Here is a 27,073-nt window from a genome sequence, read left to right as displayed (position 1 = left end):
GATATATACTAGATATTTCATGAAATGATGCCTGTATAATGTTGTAAATCTGTGAAAAAAGCAACAATTGATGCAGCCATAGTGCAATCAGCAATGGTGAATGAATATTCATGAGCTCATGAGCTCTGTAAAAGATGTATCCCAACTCAGCCACTAAAACAATCCTGTAGCTTTATTCTCATTCCCCGTGGATGCTTTCAAATTAGTTTCTAATTTTAGAGAGAACTTAGCATTCTTTTAAATCATACTTAACTTTCAGTACTTAAGATCCAAACTGACTGATTTATCTGCTTAAATTTAGGAGTGTAATAGACTTTGCCTTTTATCTCAGTTTGCAGTTTTTATTTCTTTTTTTTTTTGATAGCTTAAAAATGAATTTTAAAATGTCACTCCCTTAACTTGAGATTTATCTGCTATTAAACGTCAGCTAACTATTGATTATCCACAGAAACACATCGGTAAAGAACATCACAGAGCTTGTTCATCAGGTGTCTATGGGAATGAAGTACCTGGAGGAACATAACTTCGTTCACAGAGACCTTGCTGCCAGAAATGTACTGCTAGTTACACAACACTATGCAAAGATCAGTGACTTCGGCCTCTCTAAAGCTGTTGGAGAAGAGCAAAACTACTACAAGGTATGCTGAATGGAAGCATTTGCAAATTTGCTGAAATTTATGTCATCCCATATCCCCACTAAAATGGTTGATGCTCAGCTTCTATTGAGTCCTTAAATTTTTGAATGAATAAATGAATTCACATAGAATAGCCGTACACCAGTGTAGCACAGTAGAGTAAGTCACAGACCTCCGTCTATTATTGTTTCAGGACTCCAGGGGCAGGCTAGCAGTCTGTCAGCATCCAACATCTTGACTAGGCATTGTTTGCCTACTTCACCTTAATCTATCAGATTGTTAGGTCTTCTCTTGTCCATAGGCTCTTTAGGAAAGCCTCCAGATTTTGTCAGTGTAAGGGGTAGGTTTGGACCAAAACGCAGACAAATTCTCAGAAGCAGCATTGTAAGATTTAGTCTTCTTTCTTTAATAAAAATCAGAGATGGACTTACATAAACTGTAGACACAAAGATCCAGAATCAGGAGATATCAGGGATTTCACAGGAGTAAGACATGAGGAACCAGCGGGGAATAATGAGCACCACCAGGTATATACGCAGGGAGAGGAGGAGAATGGACCAATGAGAGGAAGCTAAGGTGATCAGATGGGAAGTGAGAACAGGTGCGAGAACTGGCTGTGATGACTGAGGGAATGAATGATTACTATGCTGACCGGACTGGGAGACGCAGGGACACTAGAGAAACTAACAAGAGTTCAAAACAAAAAACATGGCACAAGGGGAGATCAAAAGTCCAAACTAAACAAAGTCCTGGAGGCCGGTGATGAAAGAGCAGGCGGTCTGGAGGCCGGCGACAAAGGAGCTGGCGGTCTGGAGGCTGGCGACAAAGGAGCTGGCAGTCTGGAGGGTGGCGACGAAGGAGCCGGTTGTCAGGCGGCTGGAGATGACCAGGCAGTAACCTGGATGACCAGTGGGGTCCGAGCAGAGTAGAGGACCCTCAGTCAGGAGGTCGGCCAGGAAGAGTAGAGGACCCTCGGTCATGAGGTCAGCCGGGTAGAGTAGAGGACACTCGGTCAGGAGGTCGGGGTGCCCGGCGGTGGCTGAACAGGACTCTGGGAGGCCGGCGCCTAGACCAGGAGTACCCATGACGATGCTTATCGAGGGGTCTGCGGTAACTGAGCAGTGTAGAGGACCCTCGGAGCAGGAGGTCACAAGATCTGTGGTAACTGAGAAATGTAGAGGAGCCTTGGAGCAGGAGGTCACGAGATCTGCGGTGGCAGAGCAGAGTGGAGGACCGTGGGGTCTGTCGAAGAGTCGGTAGCAGTGTCTTGATTCTTGCAGTCGGGCTGAGAGTCTGATGGCTGAAAGTCTATTGTCTGAAAGTCTGGAGACTTGGAGTCTGAGTCAAAGTCGGGTCTTAAGTCAGTCTCAGCAGCAGGCTGCGGCTCTGGGGGCTTAGCTGCAAGCTGTGGCCCTGGAGGCTTAGCTGCAGGCTGCGCCCCTGGAGGGTTAGCTGCAGGCTGGGGCTCTGAACGCTTGGCAGCATGCTGGGGCTCTGAAGGCTTGACTAGAGGCCGTTCATCCTTGAACTCCTCTTGGAACTCGGAAACTTGGACAGGAGGCGGTTCTTCCTTGAACCCCTCTTGGAACTCGCGAACTTGGACAGGAGGCGGTTCATCCATGAACCTCTCTGGAACTCGGGAAGTTGACCTATCAGCTGGCTGGGGCTCTGTCCTCTGGTCTGCTAGCTGAGGCTCTGTAATTCTTGTAATCAGCCGGGACTTTGAAGACCTGACAGTCGGCCGGGGCTCAGGAGAGCGTTGCTTTAACTGCTGACGTCTGAGGGAGCGGTGCCGTACCATGGAAAAGCTGCAGAAGAGCCCTGAAGCCTTGTGGCGGCAGAGCCGTGATGTGCTGAGGCAGAGCCGTAATGTGCTGAGGCGGAGCCGTGATGTGCAGCAGCGGAGCCACGTAGATTTGTAGCGGAGCCAGAGGGGACTGTGAAGAGAGTCTCTCAGGGATTCCGTGGCCGAGGCATCGAGCTGAGCTCCTGTGACAGCTGGGGCGAAAACAGAGGTGTCGAGCTGAGCTCCCGTGATAGCTGGGGATGAAGCATCAAGTTGAGCACCCACTGATGCCGGAACGCAGGACCGATCCTGCGAACCGTGGAGGCAGCTGAGGAAGCGTCGGACCAGACCTCAGGCGAGACTTGTATCGGGGCACCAAGTCGACCTTCCGCAGAGGCTGGTGCGGAAGCGTCGAGCTGTGCTGCTGTTGATGCCAGGGCATCGATGCGAGCTTCTGTAGAGGCAGGCCTGAATGTGTCGAGTCGACCTTCCGCGGAGGCTAATGCGGAAGCGTCATACTGGGCGTTGTGAGATTTAGTCTTCTTTCTTTAATAAAGATCAGAGATGGGCTTACATAAACTGTAGACACAAAGATCCAGAATCAGGAGATATCAGGGATTTCACAGGAATGAGACATGAGGAACCAGCAGGGAATAATGAGCACCACCAGGTATATAAGCAGGGAGAGGAGAATGGACCAATGAGAGAAAGCTAAGGTGATCAGATGGGAAGTGGGAACAGGTGCGGGAACTGGCTGTGATGACTGAGGGAATGAGTGATCACTATGGTGACCGGACTGGGAGATGCAGGGACACTAGAGAAACTAAACTATAAAATAAACCAAAGGGAAACTGGATCTAAAGATAAAAAACCACTAACTCACAAGGAGCAGCATGGAAGCAAAAACCAAATACACCCAACAATCTAAAACAACAACAAGAACATAAAGGGAAGTTATCAATAACTTATTACCAGAGAGGAACTAAACACAGAATTATACAAACATAAGGAATTGGGAGGACAAATAATCTAAAGGGAAGCAAACATCTGAGTAAATAATAACTGTAGGGGATCTAAAGACAAGGGGAGGAACATGGAAAAGAAACGTAAACATAAGCTAACATAAATAGTAACTCTAGAAAGAGCTAAATCTACGGACATGTAAACAAGCACAAGAATCTAAGCAAATATTATCTAAATCAAGTAAACTACTAATCAAAGGAACAGGGTAAACCTTTGTTGGCAAAGTAAACAAAAAAAAAAAGAACAAAATGGCAGACCCTGACAGATTTTGTATAATTTTGCTCTGAAATCATCCTATATGATTCCAGAAGTTTACCTTTCCTGCCATGAGAGGTTATTCCTTTATTCATTTGGATTAATCTTTGTGTTCTGTGACTGTGATGCTAAAAAGTAAATTCCTCAGCTTTCTAGCAGACACCTGCACCCTGTCGTCTTTTTATTAATTTTGGACAAACTGTGCCTTTTTGTATATATATAAATTTAATGTGGATTAGTGTACCCTTCAGGAGAGTTTTCACACCTTTGTAAATGAAATTATTTTGAATTTTTATAACCTCTCATAGCTGAACATTCTTTCAGGTTCATCAGAGTCAGTATAAATTATGGGAAGTGTGAACTTAAATCCTGAAAAGGAATCAAAAAGGTTTTTCATCAAGGTATAACTTTATGGGTGTACACTTATACAACCAAGTTACTGCAGCTTTTTCAATTTTTCTATTCAGTTTTTTGTTTGTTTTGCAGTTACGTTATACAGGATACGTATCACAAAGTTGTTTTTTTAAGTTTTGAAATGATGCCGTAAAGTTTGGTATCATTAACAGAGAGTGTACAAATTTTAGGCCCATTGTATAAATAACACATAGTATTCAGGGACTGAGATCTGGTCTGTGACAAGCCTGGAAGTCATACTTACAGAAAATAACAACAGCAAAAAGAAAACAAACCTGACAGAATTGCTTGACATTTGATTAAAAAGAAACTATTTTCAAAAACCAATTAATATAATGCTGTCATGATGCAAGCAGAACCAAAGGCACAGCGGTGAAGTGATGAAACTTTAAGAAGAAAATAACTAAAACTTACAGTGTCAATATGAAGAAAACAGGGCATGAAATTGATGTATAAAGAATAGGAAGGGCAATGGAGAACACAAAAGCAATGTAAGAAGTCAGCAAAGAAGTTAGAAAACCAGTGAACTTATATACAGAGGGAGGTGTAGAAAATTACATAGAATGTAGATGTGAGTAATCAGGAAAATGTAAAAAAGCTGAGACAGCGAAGGTAGGGAACTGAAGGAGGGAGATTAGCCTAAAAAGAGCTAAACAGAGATACAAGAAAACCCTGGGGAAATGTGTAACATTTTACAATTTTCTAACAGGAAATAACTCAAGAAACTAAACTCAAGGAAATAAACTGACAAGACAACACCTTTCTCATAATAATGAGCACAAGGAAATGAACTGAGTAAGGAAAGATCAAAAGAACATTCAAAACAACAAGGAAATTGACAAAAGAAAACCAGAACCACACATCTATAAATGGTGACAAATAAAACAGTTGTTGATACCAGCCTATTTTACTGAGCTTATCTTACTCTTACGAAACTTTACATTTATGTCTGTGTTTGTCATTGGCACTTTGTATCACATTATCTACAGGGGTCACAGTCATAGTGCATCCTCAAGCTGTAAAATTACCGACATACCACAACTCTATACAACTAATGTGTGTGTTTCTGCTTTCAGGCCAAGGGTCATGGGAAGTGGCCAGTGAAATGGTATGCTCCTGAATGTATAAACTATTTCAAATTTTCATCCAAAAGTGATGTGTGGAGCTTCGGTGTGCTCATGTGGGAGGCATTTTCCTATGGCCAAAAGCCATACAAGGTAATCAACTAGAATCAGGACAACATAACACACCCACTGACTTATTCATATGGTGTGTTTGTGCGCAGTAATAAAGGAAGGCAATGCATAATTCTACAATGTGCAGGGCATTGTCAGAGGAATCCAATGGGTAAAAAGTCATTATAGCTATTTGTTCTCTTATTGCTTCGCTGAGGTTACATGTAAAATTATTAACTAGATCAAACTGCTAAGGAACGTGATTTATGTTTTAATTTACATCTTTTTCTGATGTTTTCAGATTGTTGTAATACTTAAAGGATGTTCCTCTTAGTGAGTTTGTGTTTGCATTATTAGTAGTCAGATTATGTTTCATAAAGTATTGATAAAGTTGCGGTTATGCAGATGATCTATGAAGTCTCCTTTATTGTGAATTATAATTTACAGGGAATGAAAGGAAATGATGTTATGCAGATGATTGAGAGTGGAAAACGCATGGAGCCACCAGTGAACTGCCCAACAGAGATGTATGACCTCATGACGACATGTTGGATATATAAGTAAGAAACAAGTATCAGATTCATATAACTGTGATGCTTGACAAAATAAGATACTGAATGTTTATTGAAGGATACAAATGTTTTGTTCAGTGTTTGCTATTTTCTATCTTTTAGGGTGGACGAAAGACCTGGATTTGCTGTTGTTGAGCCAAGACTGCGAGAATATTACTATGACATTGCACAGTGATTCATTACATAGAAGATATTAGGCTATGCAATGTTTTGATTGATAAGATGATCTGTCATTTATAAGCAATGCATCACAAATGCCCTATGAAGTAGAAATTAAGTCATTTACATGCATAAAGTCAAGAACATTTAGCATTTTAGTGAAGCTGTGGCTCTGAAAAATTTGAGTGATTGTCCTTCACAATCAGCTGTAGGTATTATAGTTCAGGATAACATCCTGAATCATATAATTGTCTCTAATTGATGCATTCCTGATGATGACAGAGAAAAGAACTACATAGATTAGACTGTGGCGGACATAGATGCCTTGCATAAATGTATATTTGGCTAGGTGAATGTAGCTTTTCATGTAGCTTTTCTGTGACAAACAAAATCAGAAAACCAGACAGACTATTTTGCATACTTGACATATAATTTATTACTTAGCTTTTCCTGATGTTGGCAAGTTTCTATAAATCAATGTCACAAACAGTTTAACAATTTTTTTTATTTGTGCTTCCTTCTGAAAGCTTTGAAATGTAAATGCAAATATAAAACAATTTTATATGCGTTACATGTGTTAAAGAAATAGTCTGATTGTTGCAGTGTAACAGAGAGAAATTAGGTTTCATTGTCAGCTGCTTCATTAGGGTTTCTGTATTTATACTACAGGTCCTTCTCAAAATATTAGCATATTGTGATAAAGTTTATTATTTTCCATAATGTAATAATGAAAATTTAACATTAATATATTTTAGATTCATTGCACACTAACTGAAATATTTCAGGTCTTTTATTGTCTTAATACGGATGATTTTGGCATACAGCTCATGAAAACCCAAAATTCCTATCTCACAAAATTAGCATATCATTAAAAGGGTCTCTAAACGAGCTATGAACCTAATCATCTGAATCAACGAGTTAACTCTAAACACCTGCAAAAGATTCCTGAGGCCTTTAAGACTCCCAGCCTGGTTCATCACTCAAAACCCCAATCATGGGTAAGACTGCCGACCTGACTGCTGTCCAGAAGGCCACTATTGACACCCTCAAGCAAGAGGGTAAGACACAGAAAGAAATTTCAGAACGAATAGGCTGTTCCCAGAGTGCTGTATCAAGGCACCTCATTGGGAAGTCTGTGGGAAGGAAAAAGTGTGGCAGAAAACGCTGCACAACGAGAAGAGGTGACCGGACCCTGAGGAAGATTGTGGAGAAGGGCCGATTCCAGACCTTGGGGGACCTGCGGAAGCAGTGGACTGAGTCTGGAGTAGAAACATCCAGAGCCACCATGCACAGGCGTGTGCAGGAAATGGGCTACAGGTGCCGCATTCCCCAGGTCAAGCCACTTTTGAACCAGAAACAGTGGCAGAAGCGCCTGACCTGGGCTACAGAGAAGCAGCAATGGACTGTTGCCCAGTGGTCCAAAGTACTTCTTTCGGATGAAAGCAAATTCTGCATGTCATTCAGAAATCAAGGTGCCAGAGTCTGGAGGAAGACTGGGGAGAAGGAAATGCCAGAAGTCCAGTGTCAAGTACCCACAGTCAGTGATGGTCTGGGGTGCCGTGTCAGCTGCTGGTGTTGGTCCACTGTGTTTTATCAAGGGCAGGGTCAATGCAGCTAGCTATCAGGAGATTTTGGAGCACTTCATGCTTCCATCAGCTGAAAAGCTTTATGGAGATGAAGATTTCATTTTTCAGCATGACCTGGCACCTGCTCACAGTGCCAAAACCACTGGTAAATGGTTTATTGACCATCACTGTGCTCAATTGGCCTGCCAACTCTCCTGACCTGAACCCCATAGAGAATCTGTGGGATATTGTGAAGAGAATGTTGAGAGACTCAAGACCCAACACTCTGGATGAGCTAAAGGCTGCTATTGAAGCATCCTGGGCCTCCATAAGACCTCAGCAGTGCCACAGGCTGATTGCCTCCATGCCACGCCGCATTGAAGCAGTCATTTCTGCAAAAGGATTCTCGACCAAGTATTGAGTGCATAACTGTACATGATTATTTGAAGGTTGACGTTTTTTGTATTAAAAACACTTTTATTTTATTGTTCAGATGAAATATGCTAATCATCTTACCCATGATTGGGGTTTTGAGTGATGAACCAGGCTGGGAGTCTTAAAGGCCTCAGGAATATTTTGCAGGTGTTTAGAGTTAACTCGTTGATTCAGATGATTAGGTTCATAGCTCGTTTAGAGACCCTTTTAATGATATGCTAATTTCTTGAGATAGGAATTTTGGGTTTTCATGAGCTGTATGCCAAAATCATCCGTATTAAGACAATAAAAGACCTGAAATATTTCAGTTAGTGTGCAATGAATCAAAAATATATGAATGTTAAATTTTCATTATTACATTATGGAAAATAATGAACTTTATCACAATATGCTAATATTTTGAGAAGGACCTGTAGTTCTACTACTGTGACTCGTTTTAAAACGATGATTAATTTGCAGTATATTTGGCTTCTTTTGGCTCAAGAAGGTAAAAGTGATGCCCTTGACTGAGGTGGTTTGAAGAAAGTAAACACAAAATATAGAACTGACCAGTTGGCAGTAAAGTGGGAAACTAGAAATAGTGCTTTTTAAGAGGGCTAAAAATAAGCAAAAATAAATACGTTCAAACAACAAATGAGACACAGTGTGTGATTTGACAGTTTGCAGACTTCCAGTGAGCCTGTATGTACATCTAGTTCAGATGTGAGGAAACGGAAAAAGCCTCAAGGAGTAGATTATTTGAAATTATTGTAGTTAAGAGGTGGATAGTCAGATTTGTATTTCTGCTTTACTACTTCACATTTAGCTGAGCCAAACTGCAAATGCATAAATCAAAAACTGTTGTCACTAACGGAGCAAAATGTTTTGCTTGATGTTCATAAGTGTTTTATGATACTCTATTACAGCTACACCCACTTAACAACAATAGATTTGCCAAATGTTTCTACAAATTAATTGCTCTGTTTCAAACACCCTAATCATTGATCTATGCAAAGCATTACTTGTATCAGTCAAAAATAGGTCTCAATAAATATGGACAAAGTTTTGGTGTTATCTATTGCATACAGTCAACTGTTTGTAGCAAGTCCTATTATCAGGCAAAAACAGCTGCAGTGATATTGCCACCAGATGTCTCATGGTGTAGTTTCTCTATATTCAATACACGGTTTCATTAAATAGTATAGTATAGGTTTATTAGTGATCTAGGAGAGGATCAAAAGAGGATGCTGGCGTGTTCTGTTGGCCGCTTCTCCTCACATATAGTTTTAGATTGTTGAGAACATTTTGACGGATTAGCTGGGGTCTTTTGACAACTTTGTGTTTTGGCATCCTACATTTTGATAGAGATTCTGCTTACTGTTTCTTTGATGAGGTGGCTTAGCAACGTATCTGATGCACCGGCGTCAGTCTTGGTGTCTATCCCCCAGGCTGGCTGGATATGTCCTCATGTCGTGAGCCTGTAAGGAAGCCCGGAGTAGCTCACCTAGATGTCCCAACAACTGATGTTTTCACTGACACGAACACTATTGCTGAATGCCACGATTAGCTCCTGTGGCCAATGCTGACATATATGGCATGATGCGATTTAGCCATTATTTTGCGTCTGTACTTGAGCACATTTCAGGCGGTACGTGGACACTTTTCTTATTTTATTTCCAAGATGACAGGTACATATCATCAGTCAGTACGGATAATTCTTGGAGGAGTGATGCTTTATTGGCAGCCAGGTGCAAAATACCAAGCTTTTATCAACCAAAAGAGCAAAAAAGGCACAACAACTACACTTGGGAAGGACTACAGCAGGGGTGTCATTGCTGTTAACCAGCACAAAGCTCCGCTACAGAGAGAGAAAGAGAGAAAAGTAACAGCTGTTTCCACTCTGCCGGTCTATCAACGCTTATCAAGGACAAGCAATCTCAGGTGTCTCCATAAATGAGACTGTCCTACAACAACAGAGTGTCTTCAGTCAGAGGCTTCTTCAGATCTGCTGTAAGACGGAGCGCTACAGGAGATCCTTCCTGCTCACAGCCATCAGCATCTACAACGGCTCTTTGAGGAAACCTTCATAATATGAGCTACAACAACATTTAATTTCCCTTTGGGATTGATAAAGTATTTTTGAATTGAATTGAAAATCAGGAAAAAGAGTACTAATATTGAACATTAATACTGAACATTATTTTTGTTAAGTGTCCTGCTGCTGATTTTTGTTTAGGTTTAAATGTCTGTTTATTAGGGACATATTCAAAAGAGCTCCAGTTTTTTTATAACAAAAAGCTGGTTTAATATTTATGTTAATTGTATATTTATTTTGATTACTTATTCACTTTTACGGCAACAGAGTTATCTTTATGTTTATTTTGAGCTGAAAAGATTAAAATGCCACGCTGAGTTATGTGCCTCTCTCACACGCAGATGGAACACGCACCCGACCACGGACAGGAAAACCATGCCACTAAAACTCGGAAAGCTGGCAATATGCGGTTTTTTAAAGCGTTGAATTTCGTTTTGATGGCAGCAGGGCTAACTCTGGCGAGAGAAGTCATAGGTCACAGCAAGCTTCAGGCTGGAGCAAGGCTGAATCTCAGGTTAAGATTTTCCCAGCAGCTGTAAGCCGTAAATGCCAGGCTGCGCAGGCAGTAAAGCAATAAATGTCGGCTGTTGGGCATGGTATAGATAATAAAGTACTCACATGAGGGTTGGCTAATTTACAGCGCTGACACAGATTTTCGTAATAATTCTTGGAGGGGAGGGTCACTCAGTAAGGTTTGAAGTAAAAGGTATAAGACGTTTTAACATTTATGGTAAGGTAGAACACTCGTGATACGGCCTCCCTTTGTTGATCTGAGTCTCTCCCAAAGGCCTTTGGTAAATCTTTCTTTCATTGTATTATTCTTCTTGTATTCAATTTTTGCATTGGAAATCATTGGACTTATCATTTACCAAATTCAACATGTGTTAATCTTAATTTCCTGCTCTTCATCTGTTCTTTCTCATGACATCCTGACTGGGGTGTTGAGGCTGTATTATGACATCTGGTGGAATTATTTTACCTCAACAATTTGGTGCCATGACCCGGATGTCTTGAGAATAACCGAAGGGGATCACATCACCAGCGGGGACGAAGGTAAGTGGTTTTTAGTTGGCGGTTTCCCCACTGTATGATGTGATGAACCTGAGGTGTATTTAAAGGGCCGCGCTGAGGCGGTTTAGAAGAGCGGTTAGGATAAAAAACTCTGTGCCCCAGATCTGGTCGCTGGCCTAGCCCCCCTTCTACCAGACGTGGAGTTGTGAATCGTGCTGAGAGTTCCACACTCGGGATTTGGCTCACCCAAAACGTGGATATAGTTTAGTTGGGGACGTTTGGACTTAGGAAACGGGTTGGCTCACCCGGAGGTTTCGTTCACCTCAAACAGGCTGCAGTTATAGGACGGTGAGCTCCGCCGGGGTCAATAAGCGACTAGAATGTGAGGTTGGGAGTAACTTCCCTGGTCAGGACCTAAATGTTACACTCAGTTAACTGAGAACCTTTCTCTTTGTTGCCGGCAACCGTAGGGTTTCAACTTTTTATTCTCTCTTTCTCTCTCCTTGTGTATGCGTGTGTGTATGTGTGTGTGTGTGTGGTTGCGAATGGCTGTGAGTGAAAGGTGACATTATCGCATGAGCTGTGTAGAATTTTAAGGAAACAAGTATTGTGATTCGAAAACTGGTTGGTTTTGTGCTGCAGTTATCAAATATTAATATGCATGGTGGGATTTACAGGGAGTTTGAGGATGTAGAATGAAGACAAAATAGATGAATTGCAGCATATTTGGATTGCTCATATAGATTCACACGACGTTAATAACATGAAAGAATGTCTGGAAAATGCTGTCAAAGTGAAGGGAATTACGTATAACTCAGTCTAACAATTTATTACCTTGGCCAGTTAAATACAGGTGTAACAGAAGGATCAAGCAAACACAGAAAAGAATAGAGTGGGTGTGTTGAATAAGGGCAAATATGCACCAAATGTGCAAAAGGCAGAGAGAAATCGGAAGCGTTTAATGCAGCTGCTCGCGTGGTAAAGAACTAAACACAGACACCGAGGTGTCGCCTTCACCACCGCACATCAACTCTAATAATCCGTTTACTGAGGCCATGGTTAGATGAGTTAGATTATTAGCTGGTATAACTTTAGCATTTGGAGGTTTCAGACAAATCTTGGGTCGCAGCACTACACGTAGTAGTCTCCAAGTTATTGAGAATGCGGCCCGCACCTCTCATCAATGAGATGCAACACCTTATTTTGCTGTGGCTGGAGGGATGGGAGATGCGCTGCGTGGCATGTTCCCATCTAAAATTCAGACACCGTGCTTTAATTTTTCTGAGACGGGCGAACGCATGTTGCTTCTTTATGAGGCGGTAGACACTTGTATCAAACAGACAGTGACTCGCTGGAAGTTAAATATTTTAGACAAAATGTGATGGATGGAATACCTGAAGGAAAATAATGCAAGGAAACCCAGATTTAGGAAAGGGTGGTCACGCTTGGTGGGAGAGACATTTGTTACACCACATGCAGGGATATTTGCAGGAAAAAAAGAGAACAAATAGAACACGAAAATAAACAGCCGGATGCATTAGACAAAAAATTTAAAACTGTCCAATTAACCGCAGTAAGATAGAAGAGGAATAGTAAAAAACCTGATAAGAAAATGATCACTGCAGAGGCTGTAAGAGGAGCAAATTGGATAATGGCTCCTGTTACATCTCCGCCCACTTCAGCAGCTTGGGGGTGGTAAAACCCCCTAGCTCTTACCAATGTATATCAACTGGCTCCACCTATCTAGTGGGAGTCACACCCATTTAGTCCTTGTGGCCGGGCCAGGGGTGGGCCGTTTGGAAAGAGGGAGTGGACAAGGAGGAGCTGGTTCCTCCTCCTACCTAGTATGTGGGCAGACGGATCATGGACCGCAGCTATGGGCACGCCCAGAAGGAGCTCCTCCATCTTTGTATCAACCTCTGGCACAACAAGCTCCTGTCACCGCACAATGCAGCACTCATACCACAGAGACACACCCCACAGAGAGATCCAGACAATGTGAAAAACGGGAAAATGTCATGGGAAAAAAAGGCAGAACCCATTGTTCCAGTGGAATTAAAGAGACACATTGCTCTTTCTTGTGAACACAGAAGCCATTTTTTCCGCGTTGAATATTCTTCCATCTAATATAATGTCTTCTCTGATGGGATTCTCTGGGGTGAAACAGACTCTAGCTGTATCTACACCTCTTCACACTATGGTTGGAAAACAAAAACTGTTGCATTCATTGGTTATTCACCTGACACACCTGTGAATCTTGTAATGGAAATTATTTTATTAAGTGCTCTAAAGTGTTCCAAAGTGTATGACCTTTAGGTTACCTCTCTCCTCAGAACATCTGTGTTAGAGGAGGAAGCTGAAAAAGCCATTATCAGACGTTTAATGGTTAAAACCCATCTTTTAGGGTGATGTCTCAGGAAGAGCAGATGGTCTGCTCGTAAATAACTTTCTTACCTCTGACCCGAGGAGGGTCTAGGGCCATAAAGCACAAACTCTTTTAAGTTGAGGTAACACCCACATACTCTTTAAATACTGTGTGTAAATGTTGATCGGGGCTCTGTTTCACTGACCAAGCTCAGTGACAGGGTCTTCAAATGCTGAATGCCCAAAGTCGGGTCTTCGTCTTTTAATAAGTTAATTTCTCTCCCACTTTGATAAGAAAATTCCACAACAATTTTAGCGTCACGAACAGGATCTAACGTGCCAGAGGAAACCGCGGGAGGGGACACGGACACCTGGCCAGCCTGGAGACGTTGTCCTCAGTCCACCTCCATTTTACGGAGGCTTCTGGCCGATTGTATCCGAACTATTTGTCTTCAAATATATCTGGGTGAGAAGTTGCTCTGAATTATATAATATATTTTTATTATTATTATTACATGTTAACCATCATCTCCTAACTAATTAATTAGGTTCCGGAGAGAGAGGACATCAGCTGAGGGCCAGGTCACCCTGTAGAAACACAGGGAGGTTCTTATTGGTAACAATAAGATAAGCAAAACAAAGGGTTTTGCGGGTGGTTTTTTACCATTTTCGACAGCTCATAAAGGAGAAAAGCCAGACGGCAGATGTGTCGCTGAACGGGTAAAAATGGTTCTGGAACGTCAGAGGCATCAGGGGTGGGTCCTACTCCAGACTCTGTGATTTATAAAATAATGAAAGGAAAAGGTGGGGATGATTGTGTTAAATGTTCTTTAATTTGGGAAGATACGTTTGGTTTTCCACAGCGTGAAAGTTTGAGTGTAAATAAGTTAAATAGTTAAAAAAAATAGTTTAAATAATTTAAAGTAAAACAGTTGATGGATGGAGATGGGAAAAAAAAAAAAAAACATAAGAAAAAGATTAAAAAAGCACAGAGTGCATCAATTAAGGGGTTAAAGAGTTAAAACTTTCCTGCAGGAAGTTTCGTTTGTCTTAAATACTGCGATCAGTTGGAAAAGAAGGTAAAAGTGAAAAGGGACATTATAGATGTGAAAAGAAAGTTGTTTTAGAAAGGAGTATAGTTCATGTTGTGGAAGGAAGTGACAGGCAGGTGGACAACTGACTGACTGACTGATAATATTTCTGTGTGCAAAATCTGAACCTATACTAAACTTTTTCTTCTGTCTCTCTCACACACACACACACACACACACACACACACACACCCACACACACACACACACACACACACACACACACACATATATATATATGGGATTTGAGTGCAACATCTGCGTTTTTAAGTCTGGACTTTAGAAACCTGCCCTTCCCATGGTTACTCCACCAGAGACGCTTCTTCAGCAACGGCCTGAAAGAGAGAGAGCCTGCCTGCCTGCCTGCTGCAAATGACAGTGTGAGTTTCCACCAGAACGAAACTCAGAAGAAGTCTGGCCCCAAACCCACTGAGATAGACAACGATCCATGTTGTTTACCAGAGCAAGAAGAGCGATACACTGGATTTATATTGAAAGCACATCTTATGCGGGCAGAAGAGAAACAGGCCAGAGCAAAGTTCTTCTCCCTCCTGGAGAAGTTAAAGTGGACAAAGAAGGAGGTGAATGCCCCACCAACAGACCTGGGAAGGGCCTGGGTTTTTTTGGACTGATAGAGGACTGTGTGCCATAACAGTCTGATTCTGGAGCGATTACGAAACTGTACAAACACACGCACATTTGCATAAATCTTTTCCTATTTTCTGCAATGAAGAACGCTTCTTAACCGCTGCTCATGTGACATGCTTCCTTGATGTTGACAGATATAGCGGGTTAAAATATTATTTTAGGGTTAGAAAAGTATTTTCAAAAGGGTGATAACTTAGCTCATTTGATACTTTCCAGTTAATTCTTTTAGAGAAGCAAGTTGTCTTTCGTCATGGAATATTCAGGGTCAATTATTCTAGTTATTAAAAGTTATTTAAAAGCAGAGGACGTTACAACATCTCCAAAACTCAGCAGTAACCATGTGTTTCTATGTCATTCTCAGGACAGATCTCATGAAGGAGCATTTTCAAAACCCATCGCATGCGTAACACCTGATGGGCTTCTGCTTCAGGTATTATTTTCTGTTGTCAGAGTTTGTATCCCATAAATCTAATGGGTAGATACCTCATTAAAACAGGCTTAGTTTTACTGCAGATGGTCTTCATACAGTCTCTGACACAGTACTTACAGTGGTGTGCAGTTTTTGTCCGCAAGTGCTAACTTACGCTTATGGAAGGTACATATTCATTGTTTTTCACAGCAGCTGCTGGGAAGAGGTTATATTAGTTTTTTCCTTCCCTCTTCTGATTCATGCAGCGTGTTGATTTACACTGTACCTTATATCAGGTCCTGACAAAAACTATGAAAGGCTTGGTTCTGCAGGTTCTTTTTGTTTTCCACTGGGGAAGGAAAGGAAACCTAATCAGTTCTGTGCTGCACGGAAATATTAAAACACTTGTTGTTTTCTAAGATATCACCAGCTAAAACTTTTTAAACTTTTGAGAGTAATTGGTTTTGTTCAACACATTTTCCTTGGCAAAACAAAACTTTAAAATGAGAACGGGAAAAAATTGGGTTATTTTTGAAGGTAAGAAAGAATCTGATTGGACAGTGGTACCACACAAAAATAAACTAATCTCATGTTCCCTAAAAGACTCTGCATAGAAAAGGCCTTCGGAACTGTAGAATTATTTCCCACCGCAGTACCAAATTTTTAAGCATGATTTTTCTTTATTTTAAAACAGATCTGGTTTTTGTTTTGTTTTTGGCTTTTTAGCATAATGTTTGTCTGAAGCGTCTTATGAACTGGACTTAGGAGCAAATATGATCTGATGTAAATTAGGAGCTGTGAATTAGTGATTTTTAAATCTGATTATTGTCCAAGCAGAAATAATACACTAATAGGTTTGGGGATATTAAGCCAATCCTTCAATTTCTGCAGAAAGGTAACATCGTTGTTCAATGCAGTAGTACTCAACCTGTGGTTCCTGGACTCCTGAAGGCCGTGAGCCATAGATTTTGGGTCCATAGAATTATAATACTTAATTAAAGGTAGACCGATTACCTATTAATACAGATCTAAGCCAATGATGAGTTCCAGTCATTTTGGTAGCTTTGAAATGCAATAATACTCAAAATTGTTACTCTGGGGAACATAGATTGGGGCTGAAGAGTTTTAACGGAATAAAGACAAGTAAAATCCTTCATTTTAGGAAAAGAAAAAAATAAAGGCTCTCTCAACAATAAAGAGGACGGTCGGCTCAAACTCCAGTCTCCTTGTTTGATTTCTTAGGGGTTTAAAGATTAAAAGAATACATAGGAGTACAAAGGCACACAAGATCATTTCAGATTACTAAGAAATAAAATATTGGAACTTTTATCAGCATTTAGATTATTAAAGAGGGGTTATAATAATAATTTTCTCCCCAACTCTCAAAATTTAAATAGCCCAAATTAAAGAAAATAATGTCTGTTCTCCTTTTGAAACGCTATGTGGGAACAAAGTCCCGTTTGGAGTCAAGCTTCTTAGCTTAATTTCTGGTTAAGTCTAACACTGCATAAAAATGTCAATGCCGACTTAAAATACTTCTTTGCATTTAACCTGAGCAGAGAAATTCTTGAATACAACTGGGATCAAATTGAGCCAAACAAAAAGAGAACTATAACAATAACCCTCAGGATTGTAGTTATTATTATTACAGAGTTACAGTACAAAGAATTGATAAAGGGTTTCAGCATCAGTAAATGTAGATTCATGTTAGAGAAAACTGTTGCTGTGCTTCTAAATAGTTTGAGATCTCTTTGGACTATGTGCACTCATCTTAAAAAGGATCCTGAAGATTGTCATAACGAAATTGATCAATTATGGCATTAAAATATATGGCTGAGAAAACATATTTTGAAAAGAGATTGTTAAAAATTTCTTTGAATTCTTGAAGCTTCAAATTTGGCCATTTGTCTGTCTTTGGTGTTTTGTCTTTGTTTTGTTGGAATAAATGTTTTTATATGTTGCATGAAACAATAATCCATGTTTAGAATAATGTTCCTAAGTCCCAGATTGATTAAAATCTTGAGTTTTCAGAAGAGTTAAGAAGCAGCTTGTTTCTGAGGTAGGTTCATGTTAACAGTTTTGCAGTTTAAGGTACACTAAGATGGGTTGGAATGAAGAAACTGTGGGTCCGCCCATAGGCTGCCCATCAGAGGTCCGCCCACCTACCAGGTTTGTTCACACCTTTGCTTTCATGGAACCGCTCAGCACCTCCCTTCCTGAGTTTTAACACTGTTTAAGAGACAATAGAATCAAAAGGCTTGTAGTGTTTGTTGCCTTAAAAACATGTTTTTTGGTTTTTTATGTATAATAATTAAGGATGTAGCATGACATTTAGATTTATGTGTTTTACTTTTAAAAGGTTAATGACATAGTTTAAACTAGTTTGAAGAATTAGTTTTGCATGCAAAATCATTGGTGATTTATTAGATTGAAAGTTTTCCCTGGTGCCATTAAGCTAGCTGACAATTCAAGATATGCCAAAAGTAGGCAATATATTTTTGATAAAAAATCTTAGTCATGAATTCATACTTGGTGAGAATTATTTATTAGATTAAATTTGTGGAGTGTATGCAATAAACTAACATTAGATGTCCATTAATCGAATACTCATCTTTATACAAGACAAATCAGGATGATATGTGACTTATTTCTAAGTGAGACATTGATGAATTGCACAACAACTGATGTTTGTGTTTTGTTGTTAATGGCAGTTAAAAACATCTGGATTTTATTTATGTTGCTTTTGGTAATTTTATAGTGACACATAGTTATGTCAGAATTCATTTCTGTGGTTTTATGTAATGTGATCCTGGTTATTAGACGTTTTTGTTTTTTACTTTTTACTGGATTGTCGCATGGAGAGGGGAATGTCAGAATAAAGAATAAAGTAACATGAGATTACAAAACGTTTTAGCACTCATGGGAAAAGGGCAGCTCATTCCTCCAGTGAGGACTTGGTGGCAATGCAAAAGAGACGTTGTACTTTGTTTATATAAATGGTGCATAACTCCCTAAGATCACATTCTGAAAACCTGTCTGAAAGTATGGTGTTGATTCTTTTATGAAATTTTACATCTCCACCGATTAGACCATTTTTGAAATTGTCTTTGGGTATTCTGAAACTATGGAAATAATGACCTGTAATCAGGCCTTCCTCAAACATCATATGTCACATTTTTTTATATTCAGAATATTTAGCTGATGATCACTGCTAGTATACTAGGTGGAGTCAGAAGATTAATTCTCTTTGGTTTTGCTGGCTGTTTTGATGAAGTTCATGTAGTTAAGCACCAAGGCTTGAGAATGGGACTTTGAAATTAAAAATTAGCCAAGTGTTGTGAAGGCTCTGCTTAGTTTTCACTTACAATTGAGACTTTTGAAGTGCTGTTTGACAGGTCTCCTAGTTTGGGCATGGGGATATTGCTAAGACCTCTGCCTTCCACATCTTTGTGTGAAGAGGATGTTGTTTTACTGTCAAAATCTGTCCACTGTGCTTTTTCAAGTTTCACAGATTGTGAAGGCTGCATTGCTGGAAACAGCCACTTCCAAACTCCACTCCTTGGTTCCAGGAGAACACACTTGAAGTCCAGATGCTGGAATGGCTCATATCAGATCCTACACCGTTGTCAAGGTAGCAGAGCATGTTACCTGGGTCTATGCTACACTGGAAGGTGTTCATGGGAACACCACCTGAGCAGCATCCTGGTTCTGAACCTCCTACCTAGAGGAGATTCCTATGACCGCCCACCTATACCAGCTTGGTAACAGGGAGCTTGAAGCGCAGAAGCCACTCAGGAGAGGCAGCAGGATTTTTGAGTTTTGTTTATGATTTGTTTTCTTTGAAAAAAACTGTTTGCTTTCAGTACCAGAAGGACATTCCATTTCAAGGTCACGATGCAGCTATATGGAAAATGGTCTGTTCTGATGCTAATGATTGGTATTGCAAGTATTTTTACTGCTCTTGTGTTTATTTGGGTAAAGGTATGGCAAAGACAATGTGTGGCTAATCTGAGTAATTATGCCAATAACACTCCTCAGCTAATTCGAAGAGAGATTCATCACTTTTCTGACTACCATGATCATGCTGATAATGTCTGGTGGCAACTGATGAATCAAACTGTGAGGAAGATAAGAAATGACAGTTGCTATGTTTGTTGTTTGATTCCACGTGCTATTAATGATCAACCATTTTTGGTACCTGTTCCTATTGATATTTCTTATACCCTAGCTACTTTCTTTCCAGATAGGCCACATAACCACCTGGTGGAGATTATTTTTCCTTGGGTGAGGAATTATATTGTAAGGCAAAGCAGAAATGTTAGTAGATTTTCTAGTGAGCCTAATTTAATATGTGCTACTACAGGAATTCTTTATAGAATTTGGGGTAATAGGAATCAATAAGATATCCAGATATAGGTACAGATATTTGTATTGCGCAGGAGGAAAACACACCTTATTTCCTTGGAAAGACAGAAGGTTGCAAAACTATTATATCTGTTTCATGTGCTTTAATCAACAGACATAAATTTGAGTCATGTCCTATCAGAACTGCTGCTTATACCATTTCAGAATCTTCGGTCCCAGAGCCCTTGTGTTGACTCTTAATCTTACAGCCTTACCGAATGGAAGTAATTTGTATGGCCAGGCAAGTAAATTAACCAGGGTTCTTGTTACTTTTCCTAGTAGAGATGGGTACTCATGTCCTAAGAACGTGGTTTGGATGTGTGGAAATAGATTATATCTGTATCTCCCTGCTAATTTGTCTGGAGTATGTTATCTAGCTCACTTACTACCTACAGTCACAACTTATAATTCAACCAGCCCATTATTAGAGAGGAAGACAATGCTCAAACGGCAAAAGAGAGCTAGGATTCCATATTGGAAAGGGATTTTGGGTACAATTGTTCCTAGTTATGGTGCTGCTAATGATTAATCAGTTGTCAGTTGAGTTAGAAAATCTTACTGCTTTCACAGAGGAAGCTTTCACTGTTCTGACCAAGGAGCAGCAAGCTCTTAGAACAATGAGTTTGCAAAATAGGATGGCTTTGGATTACCTGTTAGCTGAGAGGGGTGGTGTTTGTCATTTAATTGGGGAACAGTGTTGCACTTTTATTCCTGATGTGTCTAACAACATGACAAGTATCCATGATAATTTAGGAATTGCTGATGGCCCAACAGAAAGAAAATGTGGGCTCCTCTTGGAATCCTTGGTCCTGGTTCATTACTGGTGGTTGAACATCCTGGGTAATAAAGATTGGAGTAATTTTTCTTTTTCTTTTTGATTTTTCTTTTAAAGTGTTGTATATATTGTTTTTCTTGGTTTTATTTTGATTATTATCCTGGGTGATGGTTTTGAAGAATTTTCCTTTTAGTTGTGATTATCTTGTAATCAGAGGAAAGGAGTTGCAATAAGAAATCGGCAGTTGGTGTATTTATTGATCTCAAAAAAGCTTTTGACACAATAAATCATGAAATATTAATTAAGAAATTGGAGCGCTATGGCATCCGGGGAGTAGTTCTGCACTGGATGGAAAGTTATCTAAGCAACAGGCAACAATTTGTGCAAATGGGTGACTGCCGGTCACCATGCTTGGACATTGTTTGTGGTGTTCCCCAGGGGTCAGTACTGGGGCCAAGATTGTTTATTATTTACATTAATGACATCTGTAAAGTTTCTAAAGTACTTAAATTTGTTTTGTTTGCAGATGATACTAATATTTTTTGTACAGGTGATAATTTGGATCAGCTTATGGCTGAAATCAACTTAGAGTTATGTCAACTTAAGATATGGTTTGATGTGAACAAATGATCATTAAATTTGGATAAAACCAAGTTTATGTTGTTTGGAAACTGTGGAAGAAGAACAGATGTTCAGATCCTAATAGATAATATAGCAGTAGAGAGAGTTAAGGAAATTAAGTTTTTGGGATTAATGATAGACAATAAGATTTGCTGGAGACCTCATATAAAATACATTCAAACAAAAATATCCAGAAGTATTGCTGTTCTCAGCAAAGCTAAATATTTTCTAAATCATGATGCTCTTCATATTATGTATTGTTCACTTATATTACCTTACGTGAGCTATTGTGTGGAAATATGGGGCAACACCTATAAAACCTCACTGCGACCGTTATGCACATTACAAAAAAGGGCCATCAGAATGGTTCATAAGGCAGGATTCCACGACCATACTAACATACTATTTATAGAGTCCCGCCTCCTCAAACTCCCAGATCTGGTAGAATTTCAAACAGCTCAGCTGATGTATAAAGCTAGAAATAAACAACTACCAGAAAATATTCAAAAGCTGTTCACTGATAGAGTGGGGGGTTATGACTATAGGGAAAATCTCAATTTCAGAACCTTGAGGGTTCGAACCACCATGAAGAGAATGTGCATTTCAGTCAGTGGTGTGAAGGTCTGGAATAAACTCCAAAAAGAGCTGAAGCAATGTCCAAGCATGAGTCTGTTTAAAAAAAGACTAAAACTGATGTTTTTCAACATGTATTGGGATGAAGAGGCGAGGTGAATGGTATCTCATCTGAGCACGGTATGTATGTGTGTGTGTGTGTGTGTGTGCGTGTCTGTGTTTCTGCTGTGTGTTTGCATGGGGTGCATGGGGGTGTGGGGCCCTCTTCTTTGCTTCTGGTCCTCTGTAGCTGCAGCCTGACGCTGCAGTTGTTGCAGCCTGGCTTCTCTCGCTGCTCCTCGCTCTGTGCCTCGTGGTGGTGGGGGGCAGGTCGGGGTTCAGGGGACTCTTGTGGACGGCTTGGTAGTTCAGGGGGGTCCTGGGGATCCTGTCTGCCACCTTGCGCTATGGGGTGTGGGGTTGGGATTGGTGGGGGGAGCTGGTGGTGGTGGAGCTGTGGTGTTGGATTGTGGCTCTGATGATTTGGGGGGGGGGTCTCTAAGTGCCGATATATAAGAATGTGAATGTGGATTTAGGCCTAATGTGTGGTGTTTTTCTGTGAGTGTAGGTATGCATGTGTGCAGTTACATGTACATATGTGGAGGTACATGTTTGTCTGTGTGTGTACATATGTATATGTATGTATGTGTGTATATATATATATATATATGTATGTGTGTATGTGTATGTATGCGTGTGGGTATTTATGCATGTGTATATATGCATGTATGTATGTGTATGTGTATGTATGTATATATGTGTAGATATATATATGTGTATATGTGTGTATATGTATATATATAGATAATTGTGTATATATATTTATTTATTAGTTTTTGGTTTGTGAATTCTGCATCAAAAACATATATGTTAATTAGGAAGGTTACTCAGTTAATTTAAGTGCAATTAGAGGGAGAAAACCCCTTTATAAGCCCTACATCAGTCGATGATTGGGACCACAGTTCAGGTGGGACAGCAGCTAGGGCAGGGTGCCTGTTGCTCTCTTTGCTTTCAGCTAGGCCCTGTATCTGTGACTTTGCCTCATCCAAATGTGTCTTTGGATGAACTTTGACTATCCACCCTAGAGTGAGTTTCCAGATTCCTGTGTTAGGATCTACTTTCCAGTCAGAGCTTGTTAATGCCTCATATCTCCCTCTTTCAGCACGCTGTATAAAGTTTTCTAATTCTTTCCACTGACCCCCCACGGGTTTAGTTAATGGCAGATTAGGTGTACTGCCTTTAAACTGTTGAAGCTGTCTTCCTGACAGTATGATTGAGGTGGAGGATTTCCCTGTTTTGGGGTCAACATACAGATGCTGTATGGTAACAGTCTGATTATTTTCTCTGTGAAAAACAGTATCATACTGATAATCTGGCCCTGCAATATTTTTATATCTCATGGTTACATGGAGCTCAGTATATGGCATGTACAGTGCCTCCCCCTGGGAGGTTTGTTTTTCTCTGGTTCTCCTCAGCAGTTCTCGAGCTGTTGGTGTGGGCCCTAGATCGAGGGACCAGTAATAATGCGGCTGTGATATTTCATTTAGGACTAGGGCCCCTTCTTCCACTACAGCTTTCATACCTGTTCCTGTTGATACTATATTTATTTGCAACTTTTGCATAAGATCTCTTCCCAACAGGTTTACTGGGCATTTTTGACTTATCAGAACGGGAGCCTAACAAGTAAGTTTTGTCTCAGGTTCTGTTATTGTTACTGGTGCACTTAGGTAATGTACCTCTGATGTGCCAGCTGCTGATCTAACATGCACTGCGGTGTTAGAATATTTTACTCCGGGTGGAGGTTTAGTTAGCACAGTTCTACATGTCCCTGTATCACACAAACAGCTATATGCTTTGCCATTAATTATTATGGTTTTATATGGCAAATCTTGCGTCCTACTCAGTGCTATAAGTTTCATTGCTGCTTGTATGTCAACTTCCTCCATTTCACTACTGTTTCTCTCTGCTAGTGGGGGAGGAGGTGGGGGCTGGGGCTGTAATTGTCAATTCTGGGTAGAGTTGGGGTTATACACCCGCTTTTCATTACATTCTCTTGCAAAATGTCCTGGCTCATTGCAAATCCAACAATTGTCATCTCTTGCGCCAGGGTTTTCTAAAATAGTCCTACATTCTCTAGCATAATGCCCTATTTTTCCACACCTCAGAAACGCATTGCTCTGTGTGTATCTGTCTTCCTATCTTGCTGTATTTTATGAGCGTGCTGCGCGTATTCCAATGCTTGTGTAACAGTTCCTGTACTCTGATGAACCCAGTGTTTGTCTATATACCGTCTGAGTTCAATTTTAAGCCTTGCAAAAAGGCTCTCTTCAACTGTTGCTGATAGGCTCCTGCCTCTGCTTCATCATATGGTATAGCAGAATTTGCTCTAAAAACACGTCAGAGAATTTAAGTACACCCTTTCGTCAAACTTTTTGACAGGTGGGCGGAACGTCCGGTGAGGGCGGGACTTCCGGTTGGCGCCATGTGGACGCCATGTGGGCGGGAGGTCACGTGGTCAAACAGGGGGTGTGTGTCCAAGGGGGCGTAACCGTGGATGCTGATTGGTTGTCGTCATTAGGGGCGATACCTTAAATGAGCCAATGAAAAACACAGAGGTGTGTTTGTTATAAATAGAACAATACAAATATGGTATTATCGGAAACTGTTTGGCATCAGCACCAATTAAAAATAGAGGGGGTGTGTTTGTAAGCATCGTTAAACTTTGAATAACCCAATGAAAACAATAGGGCGTGCTTCAGTGTTTACTTTAAATACAGAAATAAAACTCTGCACTTTACATGCAGCATTCGTTGGAAAAGAACACCCGTTCAACAATGGCTAGAGTTAAGAGAGTTTATCGTCAAGCGGAGGAGAAACGCAACGCGTGCCAAGATGATGATGAACAAGCAACTGCATCATCTACTTCCTCATCTGAGATACCTATCGGAATTCCCGTCATGACATACTCTACCGATGATGAGGATCCAACATCAACTTCAACAACCATGGTTGAAAATCAGACCTCGGGTCGGCCAAGAGGTATGTCAGTTCTGTGCGAAACCCCAGTGACCGTCTACCAGCATTCATCCTGTGAATTCAATGCTCCTAAGAAATCAACATACTACATCTGCAGGGTACAAAGACCCCCGTTCGACACTCTGCAGGAAGAATGGTCTTTGGAGCCATATGGCCTGGTTGGCAGCTGGGGTTATATTTTCATGTATGAAATAGGAGAGCTTTGCCTGTATCAATTGGATCAAGATGAGGTATTTAATGGATCACTGGCTCTGTGTACTCTCACCCATAGCGACTGGGCTGTGTTAAGGCTTGCAATCCCGCACCTTAATGATACCCCTGAAACAGTCTCAAAGCAGGAGAGGGAGGAAGAAGAAGAAGAAAATGAACTGTCTCCTCGACCTGTAAAACGGGCGAGAATGTTTCATATACCATCCGATGTTGAAATAGCTGAGAGAGAACCTCTCTTTAGCGCAGTGTGGGGGTCAAAAACCATAGCAAATGGCCGCTGGTCTTTTCGGGCAAGCAGACGCAGGAACAACCGGACGAGTCCCTCAGATCTGTTTGTGTTGGAGGCTTTCAATCAGGACTGCGGCATATTCAAGACAATGCTGGCTCTGCCGTTTGAAGCTTGGGCAGAGAAGATGAGTGAAATTGGACATCGTCTTTCCGACCTTTTCCACAAGTCACGAAGTTGGATCAATGTCATGTCAGTGAAAAAAACCCTGACGTTTCCTGTTTTACGTTTAGAACGAACCCTCTTCTGAGGACACGCCCCTTCCTGTGATATATATACGGGGGGATAACTGCAAGCTCACAGACACTGAGAATCGTATCATGAGAATGAGTGGACCGACACCATACAGGGATCTCTACAACCACCGAGCAGAGATCCACTTCTCTCCTGAGCACGATGAAAGCTTCAACATTGGACCATATCATCCGCCTTCCCCTGACCTCTTCTCACCATCCACCTCAACGTCCTCATTCTCAGAGAACCACTTCAGTCCTGCATCACCTACAGGATACAACATGAAATATCTACCGCTTTCTCCAGACCTCTGCTCACCATCGCCGCTATTCATGGCTGAGTCTGTACGCGACGCGAATGTCCTGCCTAAAGACATGAAGGTGGTCGTGGAGGAGGAGGTAGCCACCAGCTACTCACCCTCTACCGAAGCCCCTACACAAACCCTGGAACCGATGGAGGACCCTCAGCCTTCAGCAGAGGATGAGAGTAACCAGGAGGACAAAATTGACGGTTGGTTCTCAACCACCCTCATCAATACGGTGAAAACAGCGATACTTCATTTATTCAACATAACCTCTTTGAACTCCCCCAGTGGGCCCACCACCTGCAGGGGGAACCGTGAGGGACCGGTGCAAAGAGGATTGGGTGGCGGACGAAGGTGGAGACCTCAGCGGCCCGATCCCCGGATGCTTAGGCTGGCTCTAGGGACGTGGAATGTCACCTCGCTGGGGGGGAAGGAGCCTGAGCTTGTGCGGGAGGTCGAGAGATATCGACTAGAAATAGTCGGGCTCGCCTCCACACACAGCGTGGGCTCTGGAACCCATCTCCTTGATAGGGGTTGGACTCTCTTCTACTCTGGAGTGGCCCACGGGGAGAGGTGGCGGGCCGGTGTGGGTTTGCTTGTTGCCCCCCAGCTCAGCCGTCTCGTGTTGGGGTTTACCCCAGTGGATGAGAGGGTTGTATCCCTGCGCCTTCGGGTTGGGGAGAGGTCTCTGACTATAATTTCAGCCTACGGGCCGAGTGGTAGTGCAGAGTACCCTGCCTTCTTGGCGTCCCTGTCAGGGGTGCTGGATAGTGCCCCTCCCGGGGACTCCATTATTCTGCTGGGGGACTTCAACGCCCACGTGGGGAACGACAGTGACACCTGGAGAGGCATGATCGGGAGGAATGGCCTCCCCGATCTGAATCTGAGTGGCATCCGTGCACTTGGCACCAGGACACCCTAGGCAGGACGTCGATGATCAACTTTGTTGTCGTATCATCAGACCTTCGGCCGCAT

At 41.4% G+C, this 27,073-nt stretch overlaps 1 protein-coding gene across 6 annotated transcripts in view; it reads left to right on the top strand.

The window, feature by feature from the left end:
• The window catches only part of syk (spleen tyrosine kinase), a 116,075-nt gene extending 109,485 nt beyond the window's left edge, over window positions 1–6,590 (top strand). For all 6 annotated transcript variants that reach the window (XM_047372472.1, XM_047372468.1, XM_047372471.1 and 3 more), the window contains 4 exons: window positions 449–638; window positions 5,190–5,330; window positions 5,736–5,848; window positions 5,963–6,590. In XM_047372472.1, the coding sequence (XP_047228428.1) occupies window positions 449–638; window positions 5,190–5,330; window positions 5,736–5,848; window positions 5,963–6,035 (517 nt within the window). In that variant the 3' untranslated portion in view covers window positions 6,036–6,590. The remainder of the gene's footprint in view (window positions 1–448; window positions 639–5,189; window positions 5,331–5,735; window positions 5,849–5,962) is intronic.
• The last annotated feature ends 20,483 nt before the right edge of the window (window positions 6,591–27,073 follow it).

This window comes from Girardinichthys multiradiatus, chromosome 8, assembly GCF_021462225.1.
Source record: "Girardinichthys multiradiatus isolate DD_20200921_A chromosome 8, DD_fGirMul_XY1, whole genome shotgun sequence".
Classification (NCBI taxonomy): domain Eukaryota; kingdom Metazoa; phylum Chordata; class Actinopteri; order Cyprinodontiformes; family Goodeidae; genus Girardinichthys; species Girardinichthys multiradiatus.
Note: the sequence above shows the minus strand (reverse complement) of the source record. Positions and strands in the feature narration are given on the sequence as shown.